Source organism: Ischnura elegans, chromosome 9 (assembly GCF_921293095.1).
Source record: "Ischnura elegans chromosome 9, ioIscEleg1.1, whole genome shotgun sequence".
In the NCBI taxonomy this organism is placed as follows: Eukaryota; Metazoa; Arthropoda; class Insecta; order Odonata; family Coenagrionidae; genus Ischnura; species Ischnura elegans.
This window is the reverse complement of record NC_060254.1, coordinates 80,325,211-80,350,861: the sequence shown is the minus strand read 5'-3', so window position 1 is coordinate 80,350,861 and position 25,651 is coordinate 80,325,211. Positions and strand designations below refer to the sequence as shown.

Sequence of the window (25,651 nt, the reverse complement as noted above, 5' to 3'; positions counted from 1 at the left end):
AATGGTGGGTAACGATTCGCAATCAATGCATTTCGTTTTCTATGATGAAGGAAACTACCCTATTATAGATTTCGAGGGCAATCGTTTTAGTTGTAATTAGGGCTTCCCATGAACTTTTACATGAGAAATTATCACATTTTTTGGATTTACGTTCAATTTCGTTTAACTTCCGGATTCATGTCCACGAGAGCATGGGTATTTTTACAATACCAATCCACTACCCACTGCGTGGGATCTAAGAGTACGCATACCTATTCCCGATCTATTATTGGTCTCGATTTCCTCTTACGTTACTTGTTTAGCACTTACCCTATCGTCTTGAAATTTTCCATATTTTATATCTTTAAGATGCACACCTTAATTCCAGTTTTTTTTTTAGAGTCCACTAGCAACCGTCGTAAACTTCAGACATTTAACCGACAGAAAAAATTTTGCTTGCGATTGTGAAGATATTTAGGTACATTGCTCCTATTATCGCCTTTCGTAATCCAGTGAAATATTTTGAGGATATATCAACCGGTTTCTTCAAAATTACTCGTGCCCATAAAGAAACTCAGGGTGTTAACGAGGTCAGAATATAATGTTGTTCAATTTCTACGAGTGACTTTGATAGAAAGATGTAGTTCAGTACAAGCGTGTTGTTGGATGAAAGAAAATTAAAATAATCTACACGATATCATGTCCTCCTTTACTTATACGATACTAGCGCGTAATTTACAGACAGTATGGGTCCATTTTGAATTTCCGCTTCTCACCCGTCTTTCCCCGTCAGTATGCTTATTTCGACCGGCTTCAAAAATAAACTAATGAGTGGATTAAGTTATCGCAAGCCTCAAAAACATCCAGTGCCGCAGCAAAAAAAGAGTGGGTTTTCTTCAAGTCTCTTACGTTCAGAAGAATAATATGCAGCCATACGACTACGGTTGGTGGAAATGGGTTAAATAATCGAGGCGCAAATGATAGATCTTTCTATTTCAGGCAAGGAAGATATTTTTCGGGAGGACAACGATACAAAAGAAAAATACTTGACTCAAATGAGAGAGAGTTGGGCAGGAGAAAAAATTATTTATTTTAGGAATTTAAACTATTATGGTACAACAACGTTATACAGACATCTAAAAGAGTCAGATAAATCACAAAGCCATAGTGCTTATCAGTATTACGATGTAAATGTAATAATGCGTTACTTCCCGATCAGCGCATCCGATGAAATAGCACTCGGGCTATTATTAGGCCAGAGGAATGCTACAGTAAGTGGAGAGAACTAATGCCTAAAATCCTGTTCAATTCTATAGTAGGACCAATTCCTATGGTAAAAATCTATATTTTCAACTCCGAATCTGAGGCAACTTAAGATGATATTCAGGTTTGGAAATACCTTTGAGACATGTGTAAAAAGATTGGACAAATAAAAAGAACAATGTGACCTTCTCAATACAGGGAAGTGGTAAACTCCATAAAAAGGGTGTTTTTCCAAAAAAAATTCTTTGCTGTTGTATAGCCTGTTGCGAATGTTTTTTATCAGTTAAGGAGTGTCCGCAAATGCAAAAATTTTTCGCTTTTCATCGAGGGGATGAGGGAAGTAATTTCTAATGTTCCCCAATTGGCCATTAATGCCGACACATGACCACATTTTTCTGTTTGTTCACAAATATATTTTGGCTCCTGCCTTTTCTAGAAGGATGATAGCCTTAATGGCTATTTTTGCAAGGATTTCACCCTTGACTGAGCCCCTTGAGGCAAAGACCGCTACTGGCTGAGTGTACGGGTCCAACAGGGGCTGGAACATAAGCACTAGAGCATGATTAGCCTTCTCTGATGCCCTCCTTCCACCTGGCTCATCCTCACCAAAATCAACAAGGCCAACATCAGTCAAATCTCAGAGTTAACTGTCAGACTCTCCTTGACAGCCATCTCATCCCATATAGGAGGATGCCATGTCTATGAGCCTCGACCATGTTAGCCAGCTTTAATGTCAGCAACTCATAAAACTTGGGATCGAAGCCACAACTGGTACCAATTAGCCCTAGATACTTCCTTATGGTCCTGACATGTGGAAGAGGAAGGATTTCATTATCCCGGATGAATTTATATCCCACAGGAGACCTGATATGCATTAGCATGCACAGCATCATTTATTCCTCATAATGCCTTCTTCCATTTGCCTTCCTCAGTCTACATGCCTTTATCATTTCGCTCAAAGCGGTGAGCTGGTTCAGTGATATGTTTGAGTTTGCTCTCAGCCTATCAGCGACTCGTTTTCCATCGTTCTCGTGGCTTCATAGGCATCAGTGCGAAGCCTTTTAATTACTTTTTTGGCTCTTGATAATGAGTTTGTTAACGATTGTTGTCAGACCTTCGTTTGAAGGTGGTCAGAGTTGGCTCACTTAATGGGACCACTAACCTCGACATGCTTGCCTTCCTCTTCGCTCTCAAATACTTTTGGAGTAAGGTCCTCCTCACCTTGACGCACCCCTTGGATAAATCCCCACCCTCAGATATAAGTTGGCATTTTTTGTGCCTCGATTGCCCAATCAAATCAATATAGCAAACATCACCGCTCACCCTTGAGTAACCTTCTTTCATAGCACTTCCCTTGCACACTTTCACAGCATTCAATTTATTTATAACATCCATCACTTGAGAGGCCTGTGTGACGGGCTCATTAGGAATTCCTAAAATTTCATTCGGTACAGGCTTTTGAAGGATAGAGCAGGTCACATTACCACTCTTAGAAACACAAACATCTTTATGAATTACTGTATTTACCTTGTGCCCCTCTACAACAGTACATATGCATTGCAAAAATACAACCACTTCAGGTCCAGAGAATGGGATCACACGAATCCATGTAGAGGGAAGATTGGAAAGAACTCCTTTCCAAAGATCTTCAAAATCAAACTAGTGGCCCTCTGCTGTATCCAGTAGATATTGCTCATTTAATGGTTCAGAAGTGGCGGCGGTCTCTTCCTCGGTTGCCTGTGAAACGCTGTGATCCTCCTGTAAATCTGAGCGTTTTACACTTTGATATCCCTTCCTGGGGGTTTTCGCCCTAGGCCTCCCTTTGGCTTACTTATATGTAAGCTGGACAACCCGGAAATAGCCCAGGAATAGCGTAATCAGTCAATTTAGGAATTCTAAATTCCACCTAAAATGAAACCGCGAAATAACACATCAAATATATTCCTTGATACTTATGAAATTATTTTATTTAAGTTGGGCCTTTACTTACCTCTTGGACGACTTTACCATTGCCATCTCTCAACAGCTTCTTCCTGACGATGTCGTGGAGCATGATATGTGCCTTTCACACACTACCTGCCCTGCCTTCAACTCAAAGTTTACCCTCGGTATCGCAGCTTGCCATTTACTCCTCTTAACAGGATCTTTGGGAGCAGAGAAAAATGAGAGGGTAGACTTTTAAGAGCCAAACCACGGCCGTCTTTATGTAAGTGTTTAAAGACGGCCGTGGCCATACCCCTCAGTACACCCTGGTGCGACACAGCTTCGTGGCATTTCCAATAACGCCGAAAATTAAGCGAACGAGCTCCTGCCTCACCCGTGAAATCCACAGAGTGAATTACCTTAGCGTTTAGAATTACAAAAAAAACGCTGAATAACTAAATTAAATAGTTTTTCAAGTGCCAATAACTCGCTTAAACACACGTGAACTAACCGTACCACATACCGTAGCCTACGTTATATACAAGGCCGTCCAACGTCGGGAAAAGGCTGGGACAGCGCACGTAGTTGAGTCTTCGGCCGGTAGAGGCGCTCTTTTGAGAACATGAATTACATGAGATCTTACGGGAAATAGCAACGGAACTGATGAAATTACGTTATTTTTATCTTAAGAGAGGCTCTAAATTCTTTCTAATACTTGTAAATCTACATAATACCCAGCAAGCCACCTTTAGGGTGTTTGGCAGGGGAAAATAATGAAGAATGAGAAAAAGCGAGGATATTTATTTTAAGGAGGTCTCGAGAAAATTAGTCCTAAGGCGATTGATTTTGGACCCTATTGCAAAACATTTTTCGATGGAAATGATTACTCACTAACCAAAACTTACCAAATATACAAGAATTGCCATGAGAAAAAAATCTCCTGAACCGGGAATCGAACTGCGGTCATACCGCCATGCGCGTCTTTAGGGCAGGGTTGAGACTCTTAACCGGTCGTGAAGGGGCCATAACTAGGACTTTTGTCAGGGGGTGCAACGATCAGTTTGCCGCTATCCCTCCCGTGATCCCCTTCTCTCTTCCACCCCTAAAATATAATACCTCTGTAATCCATTCTTTTATTGTGCGTTAGTTGAAATTACTCGCCGTATGTATGCTGTGAAGAACTTTTATTAATATTAGTTTAAAATGATTTTTAATTATTTTGGTTAACTAATTTAATTATGAAAGTTAAATATCTTTTCTAATAAATGTTTCAAAATTTTCTGCTCCCCTCTCTGAAATCTTCGCCAGAGGCACACGCCCCCCTGCAACGCCCTAGCTCCAGTCTTGGGTTGCGGCTTCATTGAAGTCCTTTTTTCCTGCGTTGACATCCTTGACGAACCACAAGGGTTTAAAATCTAGCAATGACGGATATAGATCTGCACCAACTAGGTGGGGGGCCTATCTTCGTGAATTACTACACAACCAGGGGAATTTCCCCCTAGCCGAAGGGGGGTTCGGGGATTTTGAAAGTTAGGATTTTCCAGACTCAAAAACGGCTGTTTTAGACTAACTCATTGATAAAAAAGACACTATATTATGCAGGCGTAGTAGATCGTTTTACCAATGCCAAAGCGTTATAATAGGCCCTATAAGGTTAAAAATAATTTGTATTTTGACTCGTTATAGTTGGTAAATTTGCCGGAAAATTTTGCTATCTGCTTTACGTCAAAGTAGTGACATATGAAATTTTCAATTTTTATCTATAGCGTATGTTACGACTCCTAAGCATCTCCCATCCCCATGGATCCGCCATTCTCATCTTGTACCATGAGCCTCGGAACAATTGCCACGGGAATCAAAGAAAGTCTGCTCAGTGGCCTGGAAATCCAAGATCACAGCCTCGATTCCCGGTTCAGAGGAATATTTTCTCATGGGAAATTCATGGATATATCACCGCCGTTCACGCAGCAGGTTGATTGCGTGAATCGTTCAGGGGCAAGCTTGCCCCTGAACGATTCACGCAATCTCACGTGGAGGGGAGGGGGGTCCTGGCAAGTATCACGTCATTTTTTCCGCAAGAAACAGCGTACCTAGACCTAGGGGGTCGAACCGATTCTCACCCAATCTCACGTGGAGGGGAGGGGGGTCCTGGCAAGTATCACGTCATTTTTTCCGCAATAAATAGCGTAAAATTGTAATAAAACTGGGTGGAATTGAGCAAAACGTATTCCTCTATTAAACTAGTTAAATTATATTTTTTGTGGGAATTTTCACAGATGGCCAACGTTCATTCAGAAGACTATACCATTGCGCGCCTTGTGACCCCATTTCGGCCTCTATTCCTTAGCTACGATTCTAGCCACACCCTTGAGAACATGAGAAATCAGTTTCTTGACCGTAGACTGACATCTGACGGAGTAAACGTTTCCAGTGACTTCGTCAAGTTACTCTACCGACAGCAGGAAAACAGTGAAAACATGTCAAGAACTTGAATTTCAAAACTTTCTACCTCTCTGCGATAGAGTAAATGACTCTGAAGATTGCAAATCACTGTTGCTTATCAGGAAACTCAATGACATTTCTAAGGGCCATGAAACTCCTGCAACGCAACCGGAAGATCTTCTCGAGATATTAAGTAGACCTATTCCAGGTAAGGTTACTGAAAAAGTGTTTGTCGACTGATTAATTATTTGATAGTTAATTAATTATTATTAACAAATTTCCCCAAGTGACCATCGCTTATATATTTGAAATATATATGAGAGAAGCTGCAGTAGCTTTCGTGGCGGGTTACCTAGTCCGAATCGCAGAGGAGAGAACTGAATGTATAGGGTGTCTGGCACCTCTCGCCGCATGTCAAAAAAGTGCTCCCTCACTGTTATTAGTGAATCATTTGAATAGATCATAGATAGATTGTTATCCTAGCAAAAACTTTACATATTTCTCAGTATAAGCAGTGCGCAAACTTGACAGCAAAATTTTGTATTCGGGCAGTACTCTTTCTGCAACGCCAGCTACTTGAAGAGCAATTACTGACATTCATTTTACCAAGATTTCTGAAGGAATTTGCTTGTAAGCAATGCACAAACCCGGTATTGCTTTGTGTAATATTACAAAAAAATTTTAGGCCACTTCTGGACAATTATGCTAAAATGAAACGGACACTGTAACATGGAAGAAGTAACAGCACCTGCGTTTAGGAAAATATCACTTTGTCGGAAATTCCTATAATTTTGAAAACATTATTCCGTGAAAAATACCAAAAAATAAAGGCCAAAATTAAATAAATATGGTAAATGTTAGCATAATCACGAAAAGAGAACTAATTTTGACAAAAATCGCGTCTGTTTCAAATGTTCGCCATTCATTCCCATACGAATTTTGTTCTCAAAACAGCGCCAGCGGCGACAACTGGAACTAACTCCAGACATGCTCATTCTGCCCGTTTTCAGCTCACGTTGGACGGCCTTATGAATAACGTAGGCTACGCACATACAAAGCATGGGTAGACTACAAGTGGCGCTCGTAGTTCGTTAAAACTCCGCAGCCTCAAATTCGTGCCACCACTGAACGGCGGGCATGGGAAGTTGCATGGCTCCGCCGGTTCAAAACGAAGTACGATATTCTACTGCGGCGTGGTGGGCATTGTTGAACTGAAATTATACTTGACGGAAGGAATTCAGAGTGAATTATTATCCGTGATATTTGTTACGCCTGTATAATTAGGCCCTTAAATACTTCTCGCGAGTACTATAAAAGTGAAGAGGTTATCATACACAATTGTCGTTGGGGTATGTTACAACTGATATATTAGTCAACCTTTCATAATGAGTGAAAGCCAGCGGGGAAGAAGTTACAATTACAAGAGGAAGAATTATTTCCGGCAAAATGACAATCAACGTAAAAGATACGATGAATTTCTGGAAGCAGGACTTAAAGGGTTTATCTGTACGTGCAACTTCAGTGAAGATCAATGCAAAAGGGAGGCATACAATATCCTAAATGAGTACAGCGAAAAAGAGGAGGTACGGTTGGGATACGAATGTTGAATATATTGATGTTCCTTTTAATTTATTTCATTGTCGCGGTAAGGGAAAATATTAATGAAGAGTTGCATTACTTAGCAGGTAGAGAAGCCTGTTCCTGAGGAAGAAAACGTGGAAGAGGAGGATATTGAAGAAAGTCTTAACAAAGAAGTGAGTGCGTTAAAAGCAGAAACAAGTCGTGGGAGTAGGCTGATGAAGTTTCAAAATGTGAAGACTGGTGCAAAAAATTGCTTATTCATTAGAACTACGGTAAGTTAGGAATGTGTATTCCCCAGAGCTCCTCAATCGTCGATCGAGTTTGACTGATATTATTTTCCAATTCAAGGTTGAAGATCCTGTTAAACTGGTAGTTCAAGTGTTGGAGGACATAGAATCCACCAAGAAGCACAAGTCTCGTCATCTCTTGCGAATGCTGCCAATCGAAGTCACTTGCAAGGTGGTAATATTTCATCCTTGCTTTGCTTACTTTTTCGTTTGGAAGCCCTCGTTCTTGTAAAATTGACAAATATTTTATTGCAGGCTAACCCTAGCAGCATGGAGGAAGCTTTCAAACCACTAGTCAAGAAGCACTTCTCGTCTGAAGGAAGGACTTTTTCAGTGATCTATCGGTAATGAACAATTACTTTTAACCAAATTTAACTAAGATGATCATATCAATAATATTCCACTGTAAGCTTTAATGTTTGGAACTTATTAGACCTAAGTGTTTGAGTTTCATGAGCTGGCATTGGATTAACTGGATCAAATCACTCAAGCTTAATACTTTCATTTTCAGAGCTCGTTGTAATAGTTCAGTGTCTAGAGGTGACATCATCGAGTTGTTGGCCGGATTGATCAAGAATGCTCATCCTCTTAATCGTGCAGATCTTGACAATCCCCAACTTGCAGTGTTGGTGGAAATAATCAAAGGAATCTGCTGCATTGGAGTCGTTCCTCGTTACAATGAATTGAAGAGGTATAATTTGCATGAGTTGGTTAGTCCAAGTGGAGTCAAAGGTGGGAAGGGAGAAGGTGGTGAAGGGCAAGGTGATATTGGGGAGAAGACGTTGACCACTGAAGGTAATGGGGAGGATGAGGAGGTGGCATTGACATCAGAAGATGTTGGGGAGGCTGGAGATTGTGCTCTGAAGGTGGATCCTTCCTTAGCAGTGGCGTCAGAAAATGGAAAAGTGGTGGAGGGTGATGGTGGAACTGATGATAATGCTCAGCCAAGTAAAGTGGCCTCATCATCAGAAGATGTTGGGGAGGCTGGAGATTGTGCTCTGAAGGTGGATCCTTCCTTAGCAGTGGCGTCAGAAAATGGTAAAGTGGTGGAGGGTGATGGTGGAACTGAAGGTAATGCTCAGCCAAGTAAAGTGGCCTCATGTGACGTGGAAGTAAAAGATGAAGACAAGCAAAAGAGTGAGACTGACAAGAAAACTCATGATGAGGGAGGGGAGTAAAAATATTATGGCTTTATACTTTGTCAGTGAATGGCCTCTGTTTATTTCAGGGAGTCATAAGATTATTTTATTTTTCATAATTGTACGTCATTGATGTATGGTAACAGTTTTATTTTGATTTTGAGAATGTTTTTTATTTAATGCATTTTTTTAACCAGTTGTACATGGCAACGATTTAAATCCCCTATTTTTTCGATGAAGATAATGGAAATGTATTGTTCCAATTCATGCAGCTGGTATATAATAAAAAATATGTATATCAATTTAATGGAGGTCCTTGTTTTAACATAATAGTGTTAATGTTGAAGACATTTTTCATATAAATTTTTAAAACGCCTAGGACCCATGGAAACAAGAGCTTTGGGAAGTAAGTAATATTTAGTACATATATGGTTAATTAGCCTGAATTAATTTTCATCCTCCTAATAGAATGTGAGCCAAAAATGCTCTGACTATAATCTGTTCACTTTATGTTGTGGGTGAGCTTTTGTAAGAACCCTGGCACTCTTGGAGGGCTTCGCTGCTGGGGAAGAGGTAGTACAGAGAAAAGGAGCAAACTTAATTATGCCAAATGTACTTAGCCACCCTAGTTTGTCACTGAAAACATGTGAGTCATGGATGGCCACTGGTATTTTGGCCCCGGCACCGAGACAATATACCTACTCATTTGGAACATATTGAGGATAATTCCTTCAGAGAAACCCATGACATTGTCAGCTACCACACTTGATGTGGCACCATCGGTGAAAGGCATACTTAAAGACAAGGAAAATTCATTAGGTTTGCCAACACTGCTCCACAAGCAGATTCACAATGTTAACATGGCAGAGGTCGGAGAGAAACTGAATTTTCGAGGTTCTAAGACATGTCTGCTGATTGTCAAAGGGAAAGTCACATGTCGTGAAACTTAACCTCCCCTCCCCCCACTTGCTTTATCCACACCAGTTCACCCGCTAAGATAAAATGAACCGAGTCTAACTAATTAAAACCCCCCCTCTAGGTTGCATCAGCTAAAGATGAACTTAAGTTGAAATTTGTATCCATTCATGTCCCACTTCTTCTGAATCACAGATTTGTGAATGGAAGGAGAGTTGGGCTTATTGGATAAGTAGAGCGTGTTATATTGTGGGGGAGATTAAAGTAAGTGGAGGGTAGCTAATTACATTACTACACATTGTAGATTCCTAGATTTAGAGTTCCCTGATTGTAGAGGTGTTCGCAGATGTACGAGTTTATACCATGGCAAAGTAAAATTTGGTGGTAGGAAGGTCTGGGCTTAACATTATGGGTACGTCCGGTATGGAATTCACAAGGAAGAAAGAGGTTCAGAATAGAAGGATTGGGAGTTTGCATAATAGCAGATACAGACCAAAAAAATTTGAAAAAGAGGAAGAAAATGCATTAAGGGGACTTAGGATGAGGGGTTCTTCATGCTGAAAGAGGGAGCGAGCCCTTTAAAATATGAGAACTGCAAGAGATTGGGAAATATCGTCTAAGATTCTAAAGAATTTGGTGAAGGTTGGGAGGTGTTTCCTACTCATGCATGGGGTAATGCCACGAGAATTTTGAGAAATCACTACCAATCCAAATTCTGAAAAAGAATAAATCCATAAGCATGAATGAGTGACTTACAGACAATTAGATTGATTTTACATGGGTCAAAAGTAGTGCTGAGAATTACAAATACACGAATGGAGGCTATGGTAGTGATCAGCTTGGATTCAGGGAGACGAACTCTATCCATAGTGCTATTACGATATTGAGGACTATTGGAGAAAGGAAGCTATAATATAATGAAGATTTGTGTTTGCTTTGTTGATTTTGAAAAAAACATTTGATATAGTTCTCAGTATAAACTGAAACGGCATTCATAAGAAAATAGGGGTAGAATGGAGGTAACACATTAATATTCCGCATGTGACTCAGACTGCACAAGTGATGGAAGGCGATAAACAAAGGGTGCATTAACAGCCTTACCATGACAACAGCAAAATTTCCTTTTAATACGACCGCTACTTAGCAGTTAAGTGTGAGCACTCACAATCAGTCATTGCTAGGAGTAAGTTCAACAGATTCAGGCTTCAATTGGTGGAAGTTAGACATATTTAAGTAAATGAAAGATCGTAGCACTTTTCCACAAGAATTTTTAATGCGTACAACGCGTTTCGGCTCACTGAGCCATCATCTTGTACAAGACGCTTGAACACATGTGAAGATCCCTTTTATACCCTTGAGAAAGGAGAGTATTGGAGAAGGAGAGGATTTGACATCTTTGAGGATGGGGGGGGGGGTGGGAACGGGTGTACAGAGTATAGACAATGGGGAAAGATACAACTGATGTTGGGATGTTGATGAATTTGGTGTGTATAGAAAACCCTGCTATAGTGATACAATCATTCCAAGTGACTCATGCCACCCAACCTCCCAGAAATTATCCTCATTTCATTCCATGTTGCATAGATTGGTGAATTTACCGTTAAGTGCTGTGAATTTCAATAGTGAACTTTCTAATATCAAGTCAATTGCAGTTTCAAATGGCTATAGTGTAAACATCATTACCAAAATGCTTCAAAGAAAGTTAAAAACGCGAGCTATTTCACAGCTTTGCTCCCTTCCCCTCATCACTGAGAAATCCAAAAAATGGTGCCGGCTATTATTTGTAGGGGATCTTTCAAATAGGCTTGCTCGCAAATTCCCCAAAAATAAATTCAATGTCTCTTTTTATAACCCCCAGACTCTTGGTAAAGTTTTGTGCCGCAACAAAGACGAAATAGATTCAATCAATCAATCTGGCATTTACAAGGTTAATTGTGAGTCATGCAACATGTATTACATCGGCCAAACAGGCAGAAGTTTCATTACCAGAATGAAAGAACATAGAAGGTGCTGGAAAAATGGAGATGAAACGTCACTTCTCGCTAAACACCTTCTTCAGACCTTACATTATTGTAATTTTAAACCTGAAATTTTACATTTAGAAAGTAAGGGTACAAGACTGGATGTTTTTGAGCAATTCGAAATTGTACAAAGTGATTTGAATACGCTTATGAATGAGCAAATGTTTTTCACCCACTCCCCTCTCCTAAAGATACCCTTCACCAAAACAAATGGTGAAATTCTTTCCTCACCCACGCCTTAAGTGACCCCAACATCCACGGGGTGTTTCCCGTCCGCCCATCCTCTCTACGCATTTGACCATTTTCTATTGCTGGCAATTTCCTCCCTTGTACCCCCGCTAACTTTCACTCCTTCTCAGCTAACCCAAAGGGACTCCTCACCCCCGCCTTTTTTTCCTGTGTCGCTACTTACTCCTCTCACTTTCAAAAGACACGCGGCCTCTTTTTACCCTAAACCCCCCTTTTTTCACTCTTCTCAACACCCCCTCCTCCTGTTTTGCTATGGTCTTCCGCACGTGTCGTCATTTTACAGTTATGACCAGAACCCTCCCTCCAACGTGGGTTCTCCACATCCCGTAGTTGTATCTTTCCCCATTGTCTATACTCTGTACACTAGGGCGGATCGCAAAAATCGATTTTTTTCAAATCCATCTGGCCCAATGAAAAAAAGTTGTGGGACCGATCAAAAATAAGGCCTGAAAATTTTGAGACCTCTACGTGAACCCCTGACCCTCGCTCAAATGCGATTTAGGGGGGGAAGGTCAAAATTCGAAAAATATAAAATTTTATGGTCATTTCCTATAGATTTTGCCGAGTTACTGCCCTTCTAGGGCAAAAATTTCGTGCATTTTGACGTATCTACCATCGTTTAGCCACAAAATGCCTAATTTGAGTCCGCGTCCGCGAAGAAAATATTACAACGCCCGCGCAGCGTCGCGGATACAAGAGCTGCTAGCCGATCCCGTCCCCTCCCCGCTCGCTTCTCCCCCTCCCATGCCTCGAATGCAGCAAAATTCATCTCGCGTGTGCTGCTAGGAGGGCGTTTATCTTTGATAATATAAATCGGAAGATGGTAGAAGGTAAAAAACGGTGCGTAGTGAGACGACTTGTCCCTTATTTGGAGCCTCGTCGGCGTTAAACAAATCGATGTTACCAACTTATAGAGAAGTGATGAAATATTTTTAGATCTGCGAACGCAGGAAAGGAGCCTGCGGTCTATGAAGACGCCTCTCGAGCGGCTATAAGGTGTGGGAACTTAGGATATACACTTCTATTCCGGTATTGTCCGACAGCTGTGTCTAAATGGATTTTGGGTGAAGGCCGCTCGCGTCCCCTCCCCGCTCGCCTCTTCCACGCCCAAAATGCACCAAAAGTCACACCAAGTGCGTCTTTTTTCGTTGGTCTTACTAATATTTGATGTTTCAGCATCGTCCGGTGAGGAACAATCACGAAAGAATTACTCAATTATCTTCTTTCCAGTCTATATTTCTTATATCAGTGTCATTCCTCGTCTTTCGCTGCTGTCAACAAAGTTTTGGTGAATTCTTTCACGAATATCTCGTCCGCATGTATAATAAAAAGAATATTTAACTTCAATTTTGAACGTTCACTAATAGATTTTTCATTTCCACAGCGCTAATGTCAGATATAGCCGAAGGAACCGGAGTCTTTCTCCAATATATCATCAGCGTGTAGTCCTTTACGTCGATATTAAAACCCAGCAATTAAAAAAATCTCGGATTTGTTGCCAAACGCATCCTTGCAGCAACGCAAATTGGGTCCCTAGATTACCCTCCCAATGTTTATGTCGCAAATCCAAGTCAGCATAGTGCAATTAGCAAATAGACCACAGTAAGGGATGAAACACGGATTTAATGCTTTCCCGACGAATGATGTGGGTTAACTCTTTTCGGGATTCAACAAAATTTATCTCTTATGATGAGCCCCGAGTCGGAGATTGAAATGTTGGCCATTATGGAAAAATTAACCCGGTGGGAATCCCGAGTTGAGTTTACTCTTTAAGGGATGTTGGAATTATGCTTATAGCAAAGGGATGATGCCTCCTTTTTTAATTTTGTGTATCTACTTTTCACTCCGAAAGGAATCGATAATCGCATAATAATAATTTTATAACTTTTGCTAATCCTCTGACGGGCGAAGCAAACCTCCAAAAGTGGGACCCTGTTTCTTCAATTAACACCACACATTCCCCTCTAAACTTGTATTGATAAGTCCTCTTGCCTTTTTTCATCAGACAAGAGTATAGTCTTTCGTTCCAATAAAATGGAGCCCTTTGATGAAATCTCTCTTTTCTTATCCACAGTAGGCAGGGCTGGGCAAAATACAGGCCGAGGAGTATTTGAAATACAAAATACTGCACAAAATGTATTTGAAATGCAAAATACCAAATACTTTGGACTTCGGTATTTGAAATACAAAATACAAAATAGTATTTTAAATACTTTTTAAAATACAAAATACACTTGTAAGGAAACTAAGACATCTTTTAAAAAGTTCTAACACATAAATAAACATAAAAATTCTAACATACACATATACATTTGAGATTTTTCAAAATAAAAATTATCAAATGTTGCTCTCTATGAATGAATTATTCCCCTTGAGGAATACAAGTTTTTCAAAAAGTTTGTCTGACAGAGCTCCCCTCACAGGGAAATGGATAAACCCAGCAAGTGAAAATAAGTCTTTCCACTGGTGAAGATGAGCATAGGCTTGTATTAAATCTGATGAACATTTTCTTAATATTCGGATAATTTTGTAAACTCGACAGCGATTTGTCAGTATGTAGCATCTTTTTCTGTGTGCGTAAGTGATTCTGGTACACTAGCTTTGATGTTAGCTATAAGCTAGCTGAGCTAGCTAGCTGTATCTTACGAAGTTATGACTTTTGCGTCGGCTAAAGTTGCGGGAACGATCATTGCTGTTGTTTGGTTCTTGCATATACCTCTATCACAGTTGGCAGACGCATTTTCCCCGAAGAAGTTCCAATTTGAGTTTATAGTCCTTAATGTTTATTTTATGAGGAAAGTAGAGATACAAATCGGCTAATTTCATTTTCTTCGAATGAATTGATGAAGAAAATTTTTGATACTATTTTCCCGTACAAGAATTGACGATGTTGACTCATCGATCACCGATTATTCCCTTTTTTCCTCAGTTGTCGAGTTTCTTTAGGATTCAATCCAGCAGCTATCATCTTTCTTTTCGTCAGCTTGTCTTTCAAACTACTTCTTCATTGGGGGAAACTTATGCTCCTCCTTGCACTTACACGCAAAAATATCGCATAATTAAACATGTTCCTTTAAAATTGTTTGAGCTTTATACTTCAATAAAACCCTACTTTTTGTCTATTCTAATTTTCCGTAAGTTATAGTACTTCCTGTGGTACCGCTAAATCCATTTAGTCACATTCACAATGGAAGAGAAGCGCGTCACCATAGTTCGCACACCTTTATAGCCACTCGAGAGGCCACTTAGTAGACCGCAGGCTCCTTTCCTGCGTTCGCAGATCTAAAAATATTTCATCACTTCTCTATAAGTTGGTAACATCGATTTGTTTAACGCCGACGAGGCTCCAAATAAGGGACAAGTCGTCTCACTACGCACCGTTTTTTACCTTCTACCATCTTCCGATTTATATTATCAAAGATAAACGCCCTCCTAGCAGCACACGCGAGATGAATTTTGCTGCATTCGAGGCATGGGAGGGGGAGAAGCGAGCGGGGAGGGGACGGGATCGGCTAGCAGCTCTTGTATCCGCGACGCTGCGCGGGCGTTGTAATATTTTCTTCGCGGACGCGGACTCAAATTAGGCATTTTGTGGCTAAACGATGGTAGATACGTCAAAATGCACGAAATTTTTGCCCTAGAAGGGCAGTAACTCGGCAAAATCTATAGGAAATGACCATAAAATTTTATATTTTTCGAATTTTGACCTTCCCCCCCTAAATCGCATTTGAGCGAGGGTCAGGGGTTCACGTAGAGGTCTCAAAATTTTCAGGCCTTATTTTTGATCGGTCCCACAACTTTTTTTCATTGGGCCAGATGGATTTGAAAAAAATCGATTTTTGCGATCCGCCCTACTGTACACCCGTTCCCACCCCCCCCCCCCCCCCCCCCCCATCCTCAAAGATGTCAAATCCTCTCCTTCTCCAATACTCTCCTTTCTCAAGGGTATAAAAGGGATCTTCACATGTGTTCAAGCGTCTTGTACCAGATTATGGCTCAGTGAGCCGAAACGCGTTGTACGCATTAAAAATTCTTGTGGAAAAGTGCTACGATCTTTCATTTACTTAAATTGCTAGGAGTGTTCTTTTCAGCCAATACTGTTTGAACATTCGTGGCTGATTTTCAGTAGCTCGATTATTAGTTTTAGGTGGCCAATGGTGAGTTGGTAGATGATTCAAAAGCCCCTATGAAACTATCACTCGACTATTTCTATTCAGGAAGGCTGAGAATATGCCTCTTGACAGTCCTATCCCATAGTGCATGAGAGCCCTGAAATATCACTCCATCTGAATGACAAGCATGGAGTAGCACAATGGACACAGCTGTATCCTGTCGCCTAATAGTTTTAATATGTATGCCAAGGGAAGAGTTAGACACCAAAGTTAAAAGTTGGGCTTTGATGCTTGTCAGATTTGTGGATGATCAGCCAATAGGGTAGTTTTCTTCATCAAAGAAAACGAAAGGCATTGATTGCGATTCGTTACCCACCATAAGTGTATTCATAATATACAAATTATTTGGTTTTAGAAATACCGGTTTAGATGAACGGCAAGGGTCAATTTTAACCTCATTTGAAAAAGGCAAGATTGGTGCCCATGCGATTCCACTCCACTTGACGTCACAGGGACCTAGTTTCTACACGAGAGGATAAGAGTTTAACATCGTCTGAGGTTACCAATGCATGCATGAGGCACAGAGCTCAGGGAAACATGTCTTAATAATCACCTATTAAAACTGCCTAAGGTCGGAAAGTTTTCTTCGTTTGATAAGGTATATATAATCCTTATTTAAGCCAAGCGCTACCAGCTAGCATGGTACTCAGCTACCTGCTAGCATCCTGCATCGTATCAGCGCTCAGAGCCTCGTGCCAAGGTCACCTCACTTGCGGCAGTGGGAAGCAGAACGACGTCACGCGGAGTTTTTTCCTGGCATTCATACTTACCCGTCGCGTTTTCGCACGCTTGAAAATTTTCACTTTCATTTAATCGCGAAAAAAGGATATCGTATTTTAAAAATCTAAAAGCATGAAATACGTACTCCAGGAGTAATAATCTTTCGATTTAGGCAATAAAAAAGTAATAGGAAACCACCCTATTGGCGAATGACTTGCTGGCTATGGTAGCAGTACTAGTCAAGAGTGCAGCATATAGAATATGCCTTGAAGACTATTCAAAAGAAGATCCAAGTCATGCAACATGGTAAAACTTTGAGAGCAAAGAATCTGAGGCCTGAGGCAACATTACAACTTGACATATATCAAATCCTATATATTATTGTTCCTTTCAGATATATGAATATCTCTAATAGATGAGGATCAGACCTAGTGGACATTGTAGAGACAGGGGGACAGTATAGCCTTGATTTCTACATCCTAGCGCAATCCTCGGTTAACCCTCTTACTGCTATTCTTCTTCCTGGGGTACTGGCGAGAAATGCAGAGGGTATTTTCATAAAATGTAGCTACAAGGAAAAAAAAAACATTACGAAGATATTTTATTACATATCCATTAGCGGTTTTTTTAAATTATTGATGTTGAACTGGTTAACATTGACAAAATATTTTTACGTTTACTGAAATAAAATATATCAATGTAATAAGTTATATCAAATTATATAATATACTACATAAGAGCCGATATATCGGCCCGCCGCACTAAAATGGTTAAAGCTGTAATTATGCTAAATTACTAGAGAAGTTGCATATCAATAGAAATAGGGAAATGTCCTGCATCAAACCCTGGTCGACCCTAGAACAAAATTGCACCCTCTAAAGAGATTCTAATGCCTGCACCACCAGAAATGTCAACCGTCCCAGAAGTTTGCTATCAAATGACCATCCTCATTGTCCTTGATCGTCTGGACATCCGCTAAATCCAGTCAAGGTATGAAACTAGTTAAAACTTGCTATGGTCGTTGCAGACCCTACCCAAAATATTAATGCAAAAGACTTTCACTTTCAAAACCTTTATCCTCTATGTTGTGTCATTGAATTTTTACTTGTTCAAATAAAATACCTATATGTACATAATATATTTATTCTTTTTTATTTCCTTAGACAAGTTATTCTATTATATTAAAAAATCAACAGCTGGAGTGATGCCGTCCCTCAAGTGAGGGAAGAGACTGCTGCTATTGTGTAGGTGTGACGCTGATGAGGTAGTGATGAGGGCTGCATAGTGACTACCATTGCATAATAGGGTAGTTTCCTTCATCAAAGAAAACGAAAGGCATTGATTGCGATTCATTAACCACCATTAGTGTATTCATAATATACAATTTGGTTTTAGAAATCCTAGTATAGATGAATGGTAATGGTCAATTTTAACCTCATTTGAAAAAGGCCAGATTGGCTCTCATGCGATGCCACTCCACGTGACGTCACTGAGACCTAGATTCTATACAAATAGATAGGAGTTTTACATTGTCTTAGATTACCAATGCATGCATGAGGCAAAGAGCTCAGGAAACATTTCTTAATAATCACCTATCAAAATTGCCTATGGTTAGAAAGTTTCCTTTGTTTGATAGGGTATTAATAATCCTTATTTAAGCCAAGAGCTACCTGCTAGCAGGGTATGCTACCGCTATGCTCAGCAGCCTGCGGCGTTCATAGCCTCGCACCCAGGAGGCATCACACAGCAGCAGCCAGACCTCACACAGGCTTTTCCCTGCATTCATACTTAGCCGTTGCGTTTTCGCGCTCTTGAAAATTTTCACTGTTGATTTAATCCCAAAAAATAGATATCATCATTTAAAAAGCTAAAAGCATGAAATATGAACTCCAGGAGTAATAATCTTTTGATTTAGACAATAAAAAAATAATAGGAAACCACCCTATTACTGCCCCAGCAGGGAAGGCTGACTTTATGCCAGCCAAGCCAATCTGTACAGTGCTTCAGACTACGACATTGGGCTGTTGGCAACGAGATGAGACCCAAAACTACAGTTAATATAAGGTCCACTGACAAAGTCGAACTAATTACTGCGCAAAAGGTTACTGATGATTTATCCTATCTACCGATTTGATCGATAGATTTTTCTTCCTTATAGGAAAATCTACTAAAATTGGTAGCATATTAATTGCGTATAGCTTGGTTTCGTTAGTGGTAGGACCTGCCCGCCTTTGTGACGGTGCAGGATTCCTCGTCCCGTCCTTCCTTCCCCGTCCTTTCCTTGGAGGCGTCGTCGGGCTCCTATCGCGGCGGCGCCTCCTTCCTTGTTCCTTCCAGTCCTCCCCCTTCTGCGGTGCAGAGGTGATAAGCTAACGCTTCAGACCTCGGCCCAGGAGAGTAACCCCGCGAGCCCGCCCAAGGGTTTCGTATCCATTGATGATTTATCCTCTAGGCCGGTTAAAGCTGTAAGGAAGGAAAGTACGTGGCCACGTAGGGCACCAAGCAAAAGGGGGAGCCTAAGTGCTCAGTCCAATGTTCAAAACTAATCAGACATGGATATCAAAGGTTGAGGGTTGATATCCACTTCAAGATATATCCTTAGATCTACTAAATAAATATGTAATAGTAAGAATATAATGTAAAGTGGATACCTATACCCTAGAAAAACCTCTTTTCAATGTTCTAAGCATAAACTTCTAAGGTTTGTTTTCATTTGCCAATAAACAAATGGTCGAGTTTCTTTAAAATCGACTTTTGCTATCTTCATTGATTTATTTACATTTATTACGCGGAATTTATATATTTTAAGCTCTAAAAATATCACATCCAATTTATAAGAGCAAGCACATCATAAGTTCATGAAGATATTTAAACCCTTATTCCTAACGTATTTGTATTTATTTCAAAATTTATTCCGATAGAATCCTTATTACCTCTTTGGTTATTTTTTAGAAAGGCAGAATGTTGTTCGCTTACACCAGAAAAAAGTCTACAACCGTCACTGAATATCCTAATTAGAAATCCCGCTTCCACCATGTTGGTGCTGCCACTTGCGTACGCAGCCGTACTACTGTATGAACGAATCATTGATCTACTTGGATCTACTCATCTGTGAGCCGTTCGGTTCAAGGAGGGGAATACAACGGAACAACGTCAAGCCAAGGGGGCGACATACCCATAAGGATAATGCGTATAGGTTTTGATACACCAGTGCCATCTATGCCAGTGGTCCAATGCTGCCGCGAAGTTTGAATGCACATCTCGGCGCGTGTTTCAATTTTTTTTACGCGTCACGATAGAGCGTGCTATTCAGGCCTAATAATGATACTGCAATTGCGAGAAACTTAAAAGCAGTGAATGTAGGAAAATCTTCCTGAAGAACTTCCCCAGGTTACTAAAGCAGTAACCATTATACAAGATTAATGTACAAAGTCAACTGGCGATCTGGTGGTTGGTAAGAATAATGATCTCGGAAACTTACTTCAGTGGACATTAGTATTTATTGATACAATAACTGGCAAAAGAAATACAACAATAACAATTTCAATATGACATACTAGAGATGAAATCTGAGAAAGTTAACCATTCTACAAGCACATGAGATGCACAAGCAACAAATATCAATGACAACATGAGATGAGCAGCCTTTGCGTAATAGGAGAAAGATTCCATTACTTAAGTAAACACTCCACAGTTATAGACAAAGAGGGTGACCCAATTTTCCTTGAGGTAGATGTATCTTGCAATAGCTCTGGTACAGGGAAAACAATGCTAATCCTGAAACCATAGACCATAACAATACTTCACTAGAAATAAGCATGCAAGTTTGGATATCATTTCATGGTAGATAATTATTTAATTATGAAAGGAGGACATTATTTCGTAGGAAGTTGTTCATGATGAGTACCCATTAAGATATGCAACATATCTTGGCAGAGGAGTCTTAAAATGAAAGGTTCTTATAAGTTAATATCAATCACTTATACGAAAGAAAGTATTCCAAAAGTAGAAAACGAGAAAAGTGAAGAATATTTTATACCAATGTAGTAGAAATTAAGTTCTTACTTCAAAATGAAAGAGATTAAAGTTTTAAGAAATGTAAACATCGTAGAACACTTAATGAATAATGCTCAATTAATGACAATTAAACAGTTGAAAGGACAGAGTTGAAATAGCAAATTACATACATAACCAACAAAATGATTAGCATTAAACAAACGAAAGCATAGCACTAGCGATAAATGAGTAGTTTGAACACTAGAAAAACTGCAAGTACAATGAAAAACATATTGAAATATAAGGAATACAAGACACCATAAAATTTTGAAAACATGAGAAAAGGTTAGCTAATCACAGGTTGAAATCAAAATGGAATAATGAAGGAAACAGAATTACTCACATTTTCATCACCAAATACATTTCATACCCATGCAATTTTGCAATAACCAAGATCATTGAGACTCGTATCCTTCATCGAGCACATTCCAAAATCGTAAGGGACACTATAAGCAATAAAAAAAGTCTGCAGTTAACACTAATGACTATCAATAAGCCTCAATATCACGTTTGTTTACATCGAGATTCAATATGGCAGCCCCCAGTTCATTACTGCACAGAAAAACAGGCTACACCAGCGCCTCTATGTTGGGTAGGCCGTTGGACCACTGGGGCTCCGGAAAAATCGAATCGAAAGAGGTTTTCTATACGATATATCGCAGTTCTGTCGCCCCCTTGGTCAAGCGTCAACACGTGAATTCAGTGGTCACTGGTCAGCTACCGAAAGAATTAAAGAGAAATATTGTCATGCGAGTAAATTCAGCGGATGACGGACTGCGGTGAATGCAGTAAAGTATTATGGATGCCCATTTAAATTTGTGATTCTACTTATTTAAGTTTCATGAGTTAGTGCTTAGGTAAGACAAAAGCCGCAGTTGATTTGTTGCTGAATCGGCTGAGGCGCCGTTTATAAAATAAAATTTGGACCATCTTCAGCAGTAAAAATGCCTTACGTATACATCGGAAGGACAACTTCTTTTCGAGGAAAAAGTCTTTGGGAAATAGTGGGAAATTTGAAGAACTTTGGAGTCGGAAGAATGGTTGTAAGAAGCAGATTCGAAAGGTATCCGGAACCTAGTTACATGAGAATTGTAAAAGTTGAGGCACTGGAAAACCAGGTAAATCAATCATTATCTTTACCAAGTGTCTAAAATTAATAAGTTGTGCGTGTCACATGCCGTACTCTGTAGGTTTCTATGTAACCAATACTTTTTGGCTCATCTAGCATTTACCTGTTATTTTTGGTTGTCAGCCTTCCCGAAGAGTTGCCGTGTGGGTGGAAAGAGTATTTAGAGGACGGAAAGATCCAGAGATTACCAAAATTATGAAAACCTCGTACAAAACTGACTACAGGCTTATACCTAAAGACGAAGAGGAGGAGTATGTGAAAGGTGTAAAACAGGAAGTACAGTCGACTTCAACGTACTCTGCGAAGAGGGTCGTGCCCAAAGAAATGCCTATACCTCCTTTACTATTGGTTAGTACTGAAATAATTTAATCCTCGAACTATGTTGATGCATCTAATGTTTTGCGTGACACTGCCTTAATTTGCTCTTGCCCCTTCGTTTTGAATACCTGTCGAAGAAAGGTGTGACCAAATGCTCTGCATGCTACATTTCCTTCTTGCAAAATTGTATCATAATGAATGAGTACACCATAATTTCTCTTTAATTGAAAAATTATAGATTTTTTATTCTAATATTCCCCACGTTAAGGAATATTCTTGTTTGAAGAATCGTTTGTTGATGAAGGACAAAAATAATATGGATGTATTATTATTTACAGCGAATAGACTTAATCCTGACCAGAGAGGGTCTTGCAAATTACTTTTCACTAGAAACCATTTTGCCCTAGTGCCCAGAATTTCTCTTAGTAGCCTCGCTTCAGCGGAATGAAAAAACTATCAATATTTATATTGTATGCTGTATTCATGGTTACACTTTCATCTATCTAGGAAAGAGCATATACTTAGAGCCTTAAAAATAAAAATTGCATTAATTATTCAATGACTGGATAAGATTATTTTGTCACCTCTTCTGGTTGACAACATTAAATGGAAGATAACATGTCATTTTTGCGATAAATGCCTAGATAAACTATATTCACTGCATTCTGAATTTATCAATGGTTGAAGTGAACAATCTTACTACCTATTTGGGATAAGGTATTGGCATTAGTGGGATTCATAGTTAAAACACTTTAAGCGTGGAGGAGGGCAAAGCAGGATCTTCGAAGGTCATTGCATCTAGTTTCTACCACTGCTTTCCCTTTCGTGCATATGATTCTCATTCACTAGATGTCTATCTTGCATTTTACTCACATAGTGATCAGAACCCAATTCCCTATAGCTTTTCTTATCATGGTTTTCGTTACTGACTCATCTTAAGTACTATTCAGTTAAAACACTATATGAACCCTTGTGTTGTCAAAATCAAAATTTCCTACATTTATGCACCAAGTCAACGTGTTTGATGCTCATGTTGCCCTTAGTGATATTAACTATTTACCTGCATCAAATATCCACTTAGTTCTTCCACTGAATTCTGAGTTCTTCCTCTCCCATGGGTGACCATTGGCAACCAAATCCTCTTGCACCTTTCTCGGCTGCTACTTCCAAATACCCTAGGCTTGTAATTGGGTCTTTTTTCAAACAGTAGAACTCTGCCTGTCTTGCTGCTTAGTCTCCCCTCCTTTCATAATCTCTGGGACTGAAAGTTGGGATACATGATCGTACTGGAGGACTCTGACAACTTGGCAAAAACAAGGTTAACTTTTTGCGGAAAGATAGAACAACATACATATCTAATGATCAACGAAGATAACATGCTGCCCACAAATTTTATTATAATAGTCTACGACATGTGTTACGATTGTTACACAATTGATACACAGTCACGTGTTTCGAATGATAGACAATCATCATCAGGTACTGATGGTGATTGTGTACCAATCAAACACATGTAGTAAGCTGTTATAATAAAATTTTTGGGCAATATGATATCTTCGTTGATCATTGACAAAAACTGCATTTTGTGGCATGATGAATGGCAAACAGAACTAATTACATATTCCTTAGTACACAAATGATTCCCCAGGGTCATATTTTTAAAGTAATGGAAGTTTTGTTCTTGCAATCTGAGCATAACAAACTAATTAACTTGGTGTCTTGGACATCTGATTACTCTGAATGAATATCCATTGGGACATTTATGCAAACCAAGTTTTGAGAATATTATCAAATATTTTATTTTTAATTGGGAAAATGGTATTCCATCATTTCCAAAAATGATGAAGTGAATTAACATATTATTTAGCATTCATTAAAAATAACATTTAACGTTAATATATCATTGAAAATGTGGATTTTAGACCTTGCAGTCAATGATATTTAAGATACCTTATCTGTGGTTAAGAGGCAATTGAAATGGTGTTGACCTTCCCAAATTCTCTCGCTTTGGCTGACGTAATTTAAAAATTGTATTTGGAGGAAACGATTGTAAATCAAAACCATGATACTCATTGCACACACAAAATGCCATAGTTGAGTGTTCAAGAAAGAAATCATGTAAGCAATTGGCATCAAATTGTCAAAGTGTTGGTATTATTATCTCTATTTATACATAAGTATTCAGTAATTAATGTTTTAACTGCCATTTCTTTATTCAGGAATTAAGTAAAGCTGCTCTGAAAGGAAAGATTTCACCAGAGAAGATTCCCACAACAATTCCCCTCATTGTGAAGCAAGGACCTGCTAACAGAGCTATTGTTGTGGAGAATGTAAAAATAGAAGAAACTATTTTAGCTGAGGAACCAGATGTTCCTCGGCTCTATGGAGGACTTAAGTAGTGTTGTATGGTATTTGCTGTGTGCTATCAAAGTAGTCATGTAGTCAAAATCGAACTTGATTGTGAAGTGTGCCTGAAGTGAAATTGGATGCATCAAAAGGATAGTTCTTATGTGTTAAATCTCAATGTGCAAAACATCTATTGCCCTGTGGAGATAAAATATATTTGCATTCAATGATTCAAACTTCGTGTAATAAGCATGTTATTACTAAGGAATTATTTATGTGTTCACTGCGAATTTGGTATTCATAATAATTAGAATTACCAACCAATGCAATAAACCAGATGATTTTTCAATTCTTTTTGTTAACTTATACATACATCTTACTTGTTTACTAATCCTATGATAATAGCTACATGATAAATGATTTTTGTGTGCTGGTTCACTGACATTTTAGAGGACTAAAATTAAGTTTGGTTGGGGTGAACAGAATGGGGAATTCCACTGAAAATGGGTGATTATGCAATAAAAAAGTATCCTCTACGCTAAAAATTATAGTGAAAGCAGTTCTTCTCCAACATGCGCATTATTCGCATAATTCCACTTTGAAAGTCGTATAGTAATCTTGCGCTTCAAACGACACATCGCCATGTTGGCTGAGCGTGTTAGAGTCCAGTAAACAAAACGTTTACATGGTGCCAGTAGACTGTTTGCCCCAGTTTTAGAAAAATCTATGGATCTCTCATAGCATATAAATCTATGCATCTCAAAGCAATGAGTAAATGACAGTAATTAAATGAGATACAAAACGAGCTATAGATTACTATTGAACGAAATAGTTCATTTAATTTATCTTACGTTTAAATTTCCCGGCTTCTCAACCCCGCGAAATCTTCATTGCCAGAGAAGAATATGTGACCATGAATTAATCTACCTTCAAAATGTTCCTAGAATGCGCCTTAACGAAGTCGGATTCAGCCATCTCGCAATACGTGCATCGTAAAGTCTTTAGAACCATTCGCAACTGTTTTTGACACACCCTTTAATGTTATGAATCAGTATCGTCATAGCTGTTTGTTATGGTCGTTACTGTTTGTTATTGCCATGGAGCGAATCTG

The 25,651-nt window shown here is 39.3% G+C and overlaps 2 protein-coding genes and 1 long non-coding RNA gene across 5 annotated transcripts; 2 read left to right on the top strand and 1 right to left on the bottom strand.

The window, feature by feature from the left end:
* Nucleotides 1-2,784: 2,784 nt before the first annotated feature.
* LOC124165595 lies at nucleotides 2,785-3,672 on the bottom strand. Its single transcript, XR_006866265.1, has 2 exons — nucleotides 3,233-3,672; nucleotides 2,785-3,148 (listed from the first exon to the last, which is right to left on the bottom strand). It is a non-coding gene; the product is annotated as an uncharacterized LOC124165595 (long non-coding RNA).
* A 3,073-nt stretch (nucleotides 3,673-6,745) lies between these two features.
* On the top strand, nucleotides 6,746-8,921 carry LOC124165594 (THUMP domain-containing protein 1 homolog). Of its 3 annotated transcripts, XM_046543054.1 has the most exons (6): nucleotides 6,747-7,190; nucleotides 7,290-7,460; nucleotides 7,537-7,647; nucleotides 7,731-7,819; nucleotides 7,987-8,320; nucleotides 8,459-8,921. In XM_046543054.1, exons 1-6 carry the CDS (start codon nucleotides 6,993-6,995, stop codon nucleotides 8,651-8,653), a joined length of 1,098 nt encoding a protein of 365 aa, XP_046399010.1. In that variant the 5' UTR covers nucleotides 6,747-6,992; the 3' UTR covers nucleotides 8,654-8,921. The 3 variants fall into 3 exon arrangements, with proteins under 3 accessions (XP_046399009.1, XP_046399010.1, XP_046399008.1); XM_046543053.1 differs by having other exon boundaries at nucleotides 6,746-7,190; nucleotides 7,293-7,460; nucleotides 7,987-8,921; XM_046543052.1 differs by having other exon boundaries at nucleotides 7,987-8,921.
* A 12,498-nt stretch (nucleotides 8,922-21,419) lies between these two features.
* Nucleotides 21,420-24,889, top strand: LOC124165700. Its single transcript, XM_046543187.1, has 4 exons — nucleotides 21,420-21,604; nucleotides 21,684-21,865; nucleotides 22,000-22,224; nucleotides 24,414-24,889. The coding sequence occupies exons 2-4, from the start codon at nucleotides 21,692-21,694 to the stop codon at nucleotides 24,591-24,593; spliced, it is 579 nt and encodes a 192-aa protein (XP_046399143.1). The 5' UTR covers nucleotides 21,420-21,604; nucleotides 21,684-21,691; the 3' UTR covers nucleotides 24,594-24,889.
* Nucleotides 24,890-25,651: the final 762 nt, after the last annotated feature.

What these genes read in the sequence shown, in the direction of transcription:
- LOC124165594 (XM_046543052.1), top strand. Translation starts at nt 6,993, where the DNA reads ATGAGTGAAAGCCAGCGGGGAAGAAGTTACAATTACAAGAGGAAGAAT. An exon ending in AGTACAGCGAAAAAGAGGAG is followed by an intron (nt 7,191 to 7,289) that starts GTACGGTTGGGA and finishes TGCATTACTTAG; the next exon opens with CAGGTAGAGAAGCCTGTTCC. An exon ending in ACTTTTTCAGTGATCTATCG is followed by an intron (nt 7,820 to 7,986) that starts GTAATGAACAAT and finishes TTTCATTTTCAG; the next exon opens with AGCTCGTTGTAATAGTTCAG.
- LOC124165700 (XM_046543187.1), top strand. Translation starts at nt 21,692, where the DNA reads ATGCCTTACGTATACATCGGAAGGACAACTTCTTTTCGAGGAAAAAGT. An exon ending in TTGAGGCACTGGAAAACCAG is followed by an intron (nt 21,866 to 21,999) that starts GTAAATCAATCA and finishes TTTGGTTGTCAG; the next exon opens with CCTTCCCGAAGAGTTGCCGT. An exon ending in CTATACCTCCTTTACTATTG is followed by an intron (nt 22,225 to 24,413) that starts GTTAGTACTGAA and finishes TTCTTTATTCAG; the next exon opens with GAATTAAGTAAAGCTGCTCT.